At 42.9% G+C, this 12,097-nt stretch overlaps 1 protein-coding gene across 2 annotated transcripts in view; it reads left to right on the top strand.

Annotated features, from left to right (window-relative positions):
• The window catches only part of LOC102076863 (collagen alpha-1(XII) chain), a 46,390-nt gene extending 34,455 nt beyond the window's left edge, over positions 1-11,935 (top strand). The window contains exons 12-16 of one of the 2 annotated variants that reach the window (XM_025898981.1): positions 8,230-8,394; positions 8,579-8,725; positions 10,097-10,239; positions 11,335-11,464; positions 11,698-11,935. In XM_025898981.1, the coding sequence (XP_025754766.1) occupies positions 8,230-8,394; positions 8,579-8,725; positions 10,097-10,239; positions 11,335-11,464; positions 11,698-11,732 (620 nt within the window). In that variant the 3' untranslated portion in view covers positions 11,733-11,935. Of the gene's footprint in view, positions 1-8,229; positions 8,395-8,578; positions 8,726-10,096; positions 10,240-11,334; positions 11,465-11,677 lie in introns of both variants that reach the window. The other variant, XM_019346130.2, reaches the window with a different exon arrangement.
• The last annotated feature ends 162 nt before the right edge of the window (positions 11,936-12,097 follow it).

Below are 12,097 nucleotides of genomic sequence, written 5' to 3'. Positions count from 1 at the left end.
AATAATTAAGTGTAACAAAATCCCAGTTTCATCATATCAGTCATGCTCTTCTGCTTATCCTTAGGTATGTTGCTATTCCAGCTACCATACCCTGCACCGGTCGCCTGTCTGTCGCAGGGTTAACACGCAGAGACAGACAAGTCACATTCCCACCTATAGGTTCTTTAAATAAATAAATAAATAAATAAATAAATTAGGGCAGATGAACAACCGTTGATACCAGGCAACTATAAAATGTATATCTTGTCCGCAATGAGACTATTAACTCTTGCAGCACCGGGTGTTCGTAATTTTGGTTCAAGTTAATTGATAAACTTTTTGAAGGCAATTGACTCACACAGTTATGTAGATATCCCAGTCCTGTTGTCTCGGGATGCATCACACTGCCTTGCCTGGTGTTAGCTTCTGTTTCTGGGGATGAGGGTTGAGTGTGCTCCCTTACCTTCTCAAGGTAAGCTAGGCTAGGTTAGCCTTCTTGTGTGAGCTTTTCAAGTGCACTTTAAGGTTTGTGGGATTTTTTTTCCCTTTAGAAATGTCCCTCATAATTTGTCTCGTTCCACTACAGGACACTTGCTTTATCCAAAACACAGTCATATTCAAAGTAATCCCAAATTGGACTCTGGCGCTTTCTCCCGACTTTTCCTGACATGATTCTGCGCGTGGACGGAGCATCAACACAGACGACTCGACTAACGTACTTGCCACCTGCTGGCATAATGAGACACAGCAAGAAAAAAACCTGGAAACTAAACTTCTTTTTTACCCTTGACTATTGTATGACACGCACACATCAACGAAAACTAAACACATTTTTGCTATAAATTCAGTTAATTTTAGTTAGTTTTGTGAACACTCATTACAGTTTTAGTTAGTTTTCCTTTTTTCGTTTTTATTTTTATTTCCCTTAACGAAAATGTTTTTTCACTTCTAGTTTTCGTTATTTCGTTAGTTTTAGTTAACGATAATAACCTTGGTACAAAGGCAGTAATATAATATAATATATAAGTAAGGATTGAAGGGCTATGGTCATTTAGGATGGGGATGGTAATTGCACATCTGCCAGACCAAAATATTGCACAGAGACCAAAATATTGCACATATTGCACCGGGGCCAAAATATTGCACAGAAAAAGGGAAGACCAAAGTACTGCATATGGAATGGCAGCAACATAGTCAATAGCAGCGACAGAGTGATTGTGTGGGAGAAGTTTGTTCACACTCTTAATTTGCATCAAGAGTTCGGATAGCCGATGGGAAGACGCTCTTTTTTAGTCTATTGTTTTTGCACCTGATGGATCTGAACCTTTTTCCAGAAGGCAGGATGTTGATGAGGTGGTGGTTAGGATGGAGGTGGTCTTTTATAATCACCCTGGCTTTGGAGAGACATCTCAAGCTGGCAATGGAGTCCAGGGGGGAGAGTGGACAGCCGATCACGTTCTCTGCAGTTCTGATGACCTTCTGGAGTCTCTTCTTATTGGCTGTTGTGCAACCAGCGTACCACATGGAGATGGCGTGCACCAGCACACTCTTGATTGTGGCTCGATAGGAGGACACTAGTAGGTCAGTCTGCAGTCTGTTCCATCTCAGAACCCTCAAGAAATGGAGGCGCTGCTGGGCTTTCTTCACTAGGGCTGATGTGTTTGTGGTCCAAGATAGGTCCTCAGATATGTGGGTACCGAGGAACTTAAAGGAGGGCAGCCTTTCCACATAGTCACCCTTTATGGATAGGGGAGGGGGATCAGTTTTTGTCTTAGGAAGTCCATGACCACTTACTTGGTTTTCCTTGTGTTTAGGGTAAGGTTATTGTAGTCGCACCATTTTGTCAGATGCTGGACCTCATCTCTGTAGGAGGTGTCGTCATCGTTGGTGTTCCTGAAGGCTCTGAATGTTGTAGCACTGTCTTGGTTTACATGTCTCTACATGTTGCGTGGCAGATCAGGGCAGTAGTTCCCATCTTTAAGAAGGGGGACCAGAGGATGTGTTCCAACTATAGGGGGATCACACTCCTCAGCCTCCCTAGGAATGTCTATGCCAGGGTGCTGGAAAGGAGAGTCCATCCGTTAGTCGAACCTCGGATACAGGAGGAACAATGCAGTTTTCGTCCTGGTCATGGAACACTGGATCAGCTATTTACCTCCTCGAGGATACTTGAGGGTGCATGGGAGTTTGCCCAACCAGTCTACATGTGTTTTGTGGACTTGGAGAAGGTATTCAACCATGTCACTTGGAGTGTCATGTGGGAGGTGCTTTGGGAGTATGGGGTGTCTGGCTCATTGCTACGGGCCATTCAGTCCTTATACAACCATTGCAAGAGCTTGGTCTGCATAGCCGGCAATAAGTCTGACTCATTTTCGGTGAGTGATGGACTCCGCCAGGGGTGCCCTTTGTGACCGAACATGTTCATAATTTTTATGGAGAGGATTTTAGACGTAGCCAAGTGGCAGAAGGCTTTCACTTGGTGATGGCCTTTAGCTTGCACTGGAACGGTTCGCAGCCGAGTGTGAAGCGGTGGGAATCAGCATCTCCAAATCTGAGGCCATGGTCTTCACCTGGAACAGGGTAGAGTGCCCACTCCGGGTCAGGGACGAGTTCCTGAAGAAAGTGGAGTATTTTAAGTATCTCTGGGTCTTGTTCACGAGTGATGGGAGAATGGAGCAGGAGATCAACAGACAGACTGGTGCTGCGGCTGCAGTGATGCGGATGCTGCTCCGATCCATCGTGGTGAAGAGAGAAATTGAGTGTAAAAGCGAAGCTCTTGATTTACCGGTCGATCTACTTCTCTACCCTCACCTATGGTCACGAGTTTGGGTAGTGACCAAAAGATCAAGATCGTGGATGCAAGCAGCGGAAATTAGCTTTCTCTGAAGGGTGGCTGGCTTCTCCTTTGGAGATAGGATGAGGAGTTTGGCCCTCAGAGAGTGGCTCAGAGTAGACCTACTACTGCTCCACATCGAAAGGAGCCAGTTGAGGTAGTTGGGTTTTGACAATAATCCCTCCTGGGTGAGGTGTTCTGGGCATGTCCCACCGGGAGGCGGCCCCCAGGGCAGACCCAGGACATGCTGGAGAGATAATATCTCTTGGCTGGCCTGGGAATGCCGTGGTGTTCCCCCGGGCAAGCTGGAGATTGTGGCCGGGGAGAGAGAGAGGTCTGGGCTTCTCTGGTTAGGCTGCTTTCCTGTGCACCCCCGCCACAGATAAATGGAAGAAGATGGATGGATGGATGGATGGATGGATGGATGGATGGATGGATGGATGGAGATTAACCCTTTAAAGCCGGTTGGAGCGGGCATGCTCCGTTTTGCGTAACTATTTTGAAATCCCGGTAGCACTGCAACCACGTAAGCTAGCGCGATAATTTTTCTTGCATATGAAACCGGAGGAGTTGTACTTACATCTTATGCCATCAGCTTGCCCTAGGTCACAGTTTCCTTCCACATATAGCTTTGCAAAAATTGCATAAAAAGCACTTGTGTTGCACCCTCAGAGAGACATGACTCCATTCTCCTTTTTCTTGCAACTTTATTCTCCTCAGTTCAGTTTGGAGTTTACAGGCAGCATAGCGCATCATCAGCAAAACATCGCTTCCTCACGTCTCAGACAAAAGTTTGTTATTTTTCCCTTTGCGCTTACTGATGACATCACTCATCTGAACTCTAACCTCCTGGAGCTAGTAAACTACAAAAATTAACTAGAAATGTGTCCAAAAACAAAACACAATTAAATAGGAATAGTCTTTAAAGATTCTCCCAACGATTCAGAAAAATTTAAGTTTTATAACTACTTTTAGAGCGCAACACCCTCCCCCACAAAAGAAAAATGTGGCCACACATTTTCTTTCTAATCTTTGACAATTTACCAGAAATAGAACATTTATCTGAAGATGAGCGAGCAAACAAGTATTTCCACACATATTACAAATTACTGGGTGAGAGGCTATACCATCTCTTAGTATCTCAGGACAAGTCTCTCATGGTCACTGTCTGCTGTTCTCACTCATGAAACCCTGGTGATAAGCCTTTCCCTGGTCCAATACTGTGAACCAGGAGTTGCCCCCAAGGTTTTCCAGGATCTCCTGTATTCTCGGGATGGGATGTCTGTCGGGCAGTGTCTTTGCATTCAGGAGCCTATAGTCCACACACAAGCGAAGGCCACCATCTTTCTTCCTGGCGCATACCACAGGCGAAGAATATGAAGAGCAAGACTTTTGGATCCAGCCCCGATTGAGTAAGTCTTGTATGTGTGCTTTTACCTCCTGATAAAGGTGTCTGGGGATTGCATTATATGTCTTTTGCACAGGCACATTGTCTTTTAGTTGTATCTCCAGCTCTAGATCTTTAATGGATCCTGTGTCCCAGTCATCTCTCGCAAAAACATTGCATTCTTCCCTCAGCATCTGTTTTACCTGCTGCTGTTGGTCACTTGTCAGATGGCTCAAATCCACTGGTGGGTCCCAGGGCTCAGTTTGTGTTGTCTGACTGGACTGCGCTGTGGGTGAGGAAGCACTGTCTGATGTTTTAGAAAGCTCACCCTCCATACATTTTACCTGCGGCATGTAGATGGCATCAACATTGTGCAGCCACCCCAGTGTAGTGCGATCACAGAGGGTGATATCATGGTCAGTTATATTTTCCACAGTCACTGCAACTTTAGCATTATCTTCTGAGGGGAGCTGGATTAGCTGTTCTCTAACAACTAGGCCTGCTGGCCATGGTGTCTCACAGTTCGGCTCCAGCACTGCATGTGACCCACTCAACACATTCTTATTTAACCAACCACATTGCACTGTCATCATGTTACGCTTTGGGATGGTTACAGGTCGCCTACCTACTCGGGCTATGTGGGGATGGCTGTCAGGTGTTTGTTTCTTTAGGACAGACAGGACAGCTCTTGCAGTTTTGCGCCCCACCTCGAATGCTGAGCACAATCTGTCCAGCATATGCCCTGGGGGGATACAGTCTTTGCTGGTGTCATTTCTCAAAGCTAAATCTTCTATCACATTAAAACCGATGATGGGGCATTCAATGTCACCACTGGTGACTAGGATTGGAACTTGGACGGGCATGTTGGTCATCCCAGCCACAGCATTTTTGGACAGGCTGAACTCAGTCTCTATCCATCCTTCATATGGAATACTGGTCCCATTAGCAGCCGAGAGCTCTAAAGCCCCCTCTTCAAGCAGCTCTATCACTGACCTCACTTCAGCATCAGGCAGGTGTTTCTTTCTCCAGTTCGTCCCCACTATCGATACTTGTGAGCCGGTGTCCCACAATATTGTGGTGTCCACACCTCCTAAGAAGCCACGGACCTGGCATCTTTTGCCTACCAGCTTCGCCATTTGTTGTTGTTTACCAGTGAGGGGTGCTTTGAGGCTGAATGGGTCGGTTTGGTGCTTCTCTCCTTCAGGGTTAAGTATGATTTCGATCTTACTTGAATTAGCTGAGCACTTTTTCCTACGACAACCTGCTGCCCAGTGTTCCGTACTGCCACATTTGTAACAGTGGTCACATTTGTTTCCTGTATTGGATGATTGACACTGCTGGCACTGTCTAACGTTTGTGCTCCTAGGCTGTGATTGGTATTTCCGGTCAGGTGGTTCGGCCATTCTCATGTGCTGAGGCTTAACGGTCTGCTGGAGGCTGGCAATATGAGTGGTGAGGTTCTGCAGAGCCTCACATATAGCCTTGTTGCCTTGATCAACTTTATCCATTAATGTGTCTCGTTTGACCGCTCCACCTTGCTTGTTCTTACTGTTTGATGTGTGCATACTGCTTTCTTTCTCCACCTCTTGATCTTCCCCACTTACTGCTGCAACTTTGATCATCTTTGCTCTTGATGCAGCTGACAGCTTATTCTTTCTTTCCATTTCCAGACTGTATGCCGCAGTCATTTTTTCCAGAAGAACCTCATCTGTGATTTTAGGATTTTGCAGGTATAGCTTCACATCAGCTCGGATGGTGTCATCATGGAGGCCAGTGAGTACTGTCTGGAGAAACTGATTTTGGATGAGCTCCGAACTGTACTTTAAACCAGACTGAACTCTCTCTGAAGCAAGAAGAAGTTGTTGTCTCAAATCCATTGCTCGCATCAAAAACTGGATTGGAGTTTCTTTTGGCTCCTGTACAGCACGTGTGAGCGAGTGATACAACTCTGTGGCATCTTTCTCAATGTAATGAGTCCATAATATTTGCCTGAGAGCTTGCAAAGTCAAATCTACTCTACTCTCAAGGTAGCTTTTCAGTTTTGTTCCTGGGGTTATAGCTTGAATGATGGCTTCAACAATGTCTCCTTCATCATATCCCCTCTTCAATGCCCTCTGGATTTGTCTTTCCAAGCTAGTGTATGTTAATTTGTCCTTTTGGTTTGGTTCTCCAATTTGTCCCATTATTTTCAGATCCCGTCGGTACAGTGGGTGTACAAAAGGGACACTTTGAGTAGCGACAGGGGTGACTCGTGTAGCATTCAGATGAGAAACACTTTCTCTCTGCTCATCTGAATTACTGGGTGCTATCACATTTTCAGCCACAGGGTGGTGCTCTTGTACCACTTGTTGAGACAACGGGGCATTACTTTCGCATCTCTTTTGCTTCACTTCATTAATTTTGTCATCTAATTCCAACAACAGAGACATTCCTTCATCTTCTCGTGCAGTAACATCCTCCCCCTCTAAGTACTGGAGAATACGCAGCCTCAGTTTACGAGGTAAGTCTTTTTCACTTTCATCCACGGCTAAACTAAGGGCAGCACAAATCTCATTCAGATCCGGTGCCAGCAGTGTAAGTAACTTTTCCTCTATCTCCTCAAGAAGTTGCTCCCAGTCAGGAGACATCTGCTGTACTTTAGACATGACGAAAAACTTTTACCTTCACTGCCTTTTCTCGGAGGGATGGCACTGCCGTACAAGCTCAGGTGGGGGATAGTGAGCGAGGCTAGTCACCTGTAGCTCGTCCTTCTTTGCGGTATAAACTCCAAACCGGGCGGAAACACCAAGATTATGTTGCACCCTCAGAGAGACATGACTCCATTCTCCTTTTTCTTGCAACTTTATTCTCCTCAGTTCAGTTTGGAGTTTACAGGCAGCATAGCGCATCATCAGCAAAACATCGCTTCCTCACGTCTCAGACAAAAGTTTGTTATTTTTCCCTTTGCGCTTACTGATGACATCACTCATCTGAACTCTAACCTCCTGGAGCTAGTAAACTACAAAAATTAACTAGAAATGTGTCCAAAAACAAAACACAATTAAATAGGAATAGTCTTTAAAGATTCTCCCAACGATTCAGAAAAATTTAAGTTTTATAACTACTTTTAGAGCGCAACACTTGCAGCAAAAAAAACATAATATTCCAGAAACACGCTTTATCAATCTGATCAGCTGTTCGTAACACTTCCTAGTCCATCAGCACGAACTATCGCATGTGTGCCATGACCTGCCCGAAACCGGAAGTGACGTCATTTTGCGGAAATGTCGTTTTTTACCATCAGGGCCTTATGAGCCTATACTGGTGTTTTAAAAATTTATGTTTCACTTTCTGACTTTCTGTGTCGTTTCTGGGATACTTAGGACTCAAATTGCACTGCTGGAAATAGTTTATTTTGATGCAAATGCTGTTTTTTTTGCAAATTGACATTATAATATTTATTTTCGTTTTTCCTGTAGTATATCAAAATTGGTGTATTTCAAAAATAAAAATATGAAGACACCTAAAATAAATTTCTGTGGTGGGAAACTATTTTGTGCAACTTTTTTGTATTTACAGTTTTGAGGGATAAGCCTCTTAAATTTCTCTAACTAGAAATATATGTTAAAAAAACAAAAACAATTTTCAATTTTTTGGTAGTTTATTGCACTTTTTTGCAATTTATGTAATTCCTATGCACTTAATGCATACATATTATTAAAATTTGGGATATAATGGTTGTATTGATGTATATCAACTTGAAATGCTCCCCAAAATGGTACTACAGCATGTAAAAATATAATATAAGCTCTGGCGGACTTGGTTCTATGGTAGGTCTTAAAGGGTTAATAAAGGGTTTAACTTTAAAGCGATCATAATGCACAGGTAAAAAGGCTGCAACCTGACAGCTCATCAGTTTGTTACCTGTTGAAATTCAGCATCTCCCTGCAAAGCTGGGGTCAGCATTCACACAGCTAAACAACAGAAAAGCAGCATGTAGTGCTTTTTGATCTGCACACATAACTGAAATTTCTTCCTGACTGTGGTACAGGAATGGCTCTGAACTTCATCCTCCAGAACAACTTCAAACCCTACGCGGGGTTGCGTCCGGACTCCCGCAAAATCAGCGTCCTGATCACTGATGGAAAGTCCCAGGATGAAGTCATCTTAACTTCACAGAACCTGAGAGACAGCGGCATCGAGCTCTATGCTATTGGTGAGTGAGCTTCACTGGTTTAAAGAAAAGGAAATGAAAACACATCTGAACTTTTGGATGATTGCTACCTGCATGCAGCGATCAGGAAAAGTACCTGACTTTACTAGAATGGGCTGAAAATGATCAACCAGCAGCCACTTTAGTCATCTTCCTCCATCAAACTCATGGTTTATTTTTCTCACAGGTGTAAAAAACGCTGATGAGAATGAGCTGAGGTCCATCGCCTCTGACCCAGATGACATTCACATGTACAACGTCAAAGACTTCAAGTTCCTGCTGGACATCGATGATGAACTCTCTGTCAACCTGTGTAACAGTGTTAAGGGCTCAGGTAGGGAAGGAGCCATTTCAGCATTGTCAGAACAATCTTAAAGATGGGCCAGTGTTTCAAAAGGCTGCTCAGAGAATCTAGTCTGCATCTGATCTGGACAAGACTTCTGAGACATTTTTCATTTTCTTAAATCAAATAGCGATTTATTAATATTGTTGTCTCAGAGATGTCAGTCATTGGTTTGTGGACCCTTCAACTTTACCTCCATGCTTGTCATGGGAGTTAGAAGTGACCACATTTGGATGAGAGAGAGAAGTTGTCAGCTAATGCAAATAAGATGCAACCATAAACTGTACATGTTCACAACATAGGCAGAGATACCTGCTAATGAGCGCTAACTAACAGATAAAATATGTGAATAATCAGGTCATCTTATTTATTTAAGGTTATTGAGGTGCATCCATGGATCTAAACATAAACTAAGTATTGCTATGAGCAACAAACTCACCAAAACTGAAGTACAGACTTCTGGGATAGTCTGTTAGTGTAATTAACTGCACAGCAGATAATTTCATTAAAATGCTCCAAGAAGCACCAACAGCACAAAGTTGCTCTTGAGGTCCACTTCAGTGATTTGAATTAGCGTAGGTGAAGCCAACTGGAGACAGCTAGTAACAACCGCTTGTGTCTGTACCATCCTGTTAGCCATAATGGCCACATCCTTAACTTTAAGCCTTAACAAAATCCAAATGGGTGACTTATCCAAACAGCTGTTATCGACGTTTCCCAAGTCGACAACAACTATTATCATTGTACATTGTACAATGACAATAAAAGGCTTTTCTATTGTGTTCACCATCTGTACTGGTGTTATGAAAGGAGAAACTATCCACAGGCCAAAGTTGTTGTTTTTTTTTAAATTTCAGTCTGTCTTTATTTCTGCTAAATTTGGACATTTTATCATGGAAGTCTATTGGGACTGACTCACTTTTCGAGTCTGCCTCAAGTGGACACTAGTGGAAATGCAGTTTTTGGCACCTCACACCCAGAGGCCGATGCTTGGTATCACCAGGCAAACACATATTCATGGCAGGATTTAAAACAAATGAAGCAGAAAGTTCACAGCAGTGTGATTTAAATGTAAGATTTTAAAGTTTAAAACTGCAATTTTTCACAAGTAAATAGCTGCTCAAAGCTTTTTATACAAATCAATATATCAATACTACTCTGTCATTTTCAGACATTTTAGTCATCACTGGTGGTGAAGGTCACATGGAAGTATTACCAAAACCCAGTTTTTAAGTGAAGCAGATGGTCAGGAGTCTCGCTGTCAGAAGAGTGAGAATAGCGAGTGGAGCTTTATGGCGGCAGAGTGGTAGTGGGTTTAAAAAGGAAAATACTGAACGTGCTGTGCTTTTGTTCCTTTTATAGGTCATACTCTAGAGGCGCCCACCAATCTGGTGACCTCAGAGGTGACAGAGAGCTCCTTTCGTGCCACCTGGACTCCACCCAATGGCACCGTGGAGAAATACCATGTCACTTACATGATGACAGCTGGGGAACGCATTGAGAAGGTGAGATTACACTTTCCCCCTCATGTTAGTTTGAAACAAGAGAACAGAAGTTTCTAATTTCAACTGTCAAAATAAATTTAATTCATGTTGATGGTAAAGCTGTTATTTAATTTATTTGTAACAATCAAAATATGAAAATGTACCCCAGAGGCTATAGAGTGTCAACCCGTGTGCAAAATCTGCTATTTTGGTAGATTGTTCTAACGCTGCACAAGCAGAATCGTTAAACTTAACTCGTTAATTGAGTTCTACTGAAAATAAAGTTAAAATGTCTTGACAGCTGTGATGGTACTACAGATTTAAGCAGTGAAACAAATGACTTCAAACTTCCAACTCTTTGTGACAGCCCTCCTGTCTGGGGTGGAAAAAAGTACAAAGTGTGATTTTTTTTTTGTTTGGTCCTGACTGACTTGATCTCTGTGTCAGGAATATTTTTTAATAATTAATTAACAATCGCTGGACAAGGACAATTAAAAATAGATGGTGGCACTGTCTGTTGGCCTAATGATGTCATCAAATCAATATTAATAAATAAATAACAATAAAAGAGGCTGGGATGGCAGCAGTTAGCAGGAACTGGACCTTACACAATAGAGGGAGGATGAAAAGAAATAGCGTGCCAATTTCACAGCGCTATACAGAAAGTGAAAGTGTGAAAGAGACTCACACTGCTACTGGCTCATCCTTCTGTAGCCAAGTCCAGCAGCTAGAAAGGATCAATCAGCCTAAGACAATGTTTAACAGTGACGTAATCCGTTATCCAAGTGACGTAAATTTCATCATTAGAGCATTAACATGTTGCAAGACTCCAACCAAACATGTGTAAAATAACCTGAAAGTTTAAGAGGACAGACTGCTCGTCCATAGCACGTGCACTTCTCTGTCCACAAATAAACACACTGTCAACAGCTCATGAATGCAGCACAATAGATTTAGGCTCAGCAAACTATAATCATCTAATGATTAAAAGGTGAGAGCTGTAGTCCTCATGACATCCCAAAGGTGAATCCAGCTGTTGGTTTGAAGTATTCTTTGGTTTTGGTCATTAACTTGTTCACTGGTCACAGAATAAGAACCAATCCTTTATTGTTTCAGCTGCTAGTCAATGGATCGGTGAGCACTGTAGTGCTAGAAAATCTAAACCCTCTGACTGAGTACGTCATCAATGTTTATGCTGTGATTGGCAAGCGGAGCAGCGAGCCTCTCAGGGGCACCGAGACCACCCGTGAGTGTTTCCTCTTCTTCTTCTCTGCTGCTGGACAGGGTGTATGGACATGTTACAGTCTGTAATGTTGGTTATACAGAAACCTTAATACAAAATTAAAGAACAAAAAATAATGCATCATTTTATTTAGTGCATGGACACTATGTTTGGTGTTCAGGTTAACGTGCACGAAAAACTACATTTTAATCTTCATCTCTGAACTCTTCCTTTCAGGAGATGTATAGGTGCCATTTGAGCTGGTGGAGTCGTCATTCAGAAGGAAGTTTAACTCCTCTGCTTCAGCTGTATGGTTCCACTTCCCCAAAACCAGTCAGCCACTTAAAAATACTCCATCTGTGTCGGACTACGTGTTTCATGTTGTGGCATTTTAAAACACATTTATAAATGTGACCACATTACAGTTACTTCTTGTACTCTCTCTCTGTTGACCTGAGGATCAATAAAAACAACATGGCTCTCATGATCAACAAACCAGTTTGTGGCTCTTTGTGTGTAGAATGACTGACTGTTGGTGGATAAAGGTAAATAAATGGTAAATGGACGTAGCACTGTGGTACTCTCCCGGAGCACTCAGAGTCTCATTCACCCATTTACAACCATTCATACAAACACCTTCTTCAGTGCTTTCAAGTG

Source organism: Oreochromis niloticus, linkage group LG15 (assembly GCF_001858045.2).
Source record: "Oreochromis niloticus isolate F11D_XX linkage group LG15, O_niloticus_UMD_NMBU, whole genome shotgun sequence".
Classification (NCBI taxonomy): Eukaryota; Metazoa; Chordata; class Actinopteri; order Cichliformes; family Cichlidae; genus Oreochromis; species Oreochromis niloticus.
Note: the sequence above shows the minus strand (reverse complement) of the source record. Positions and strands in the feature narration are given on the sequence as shown.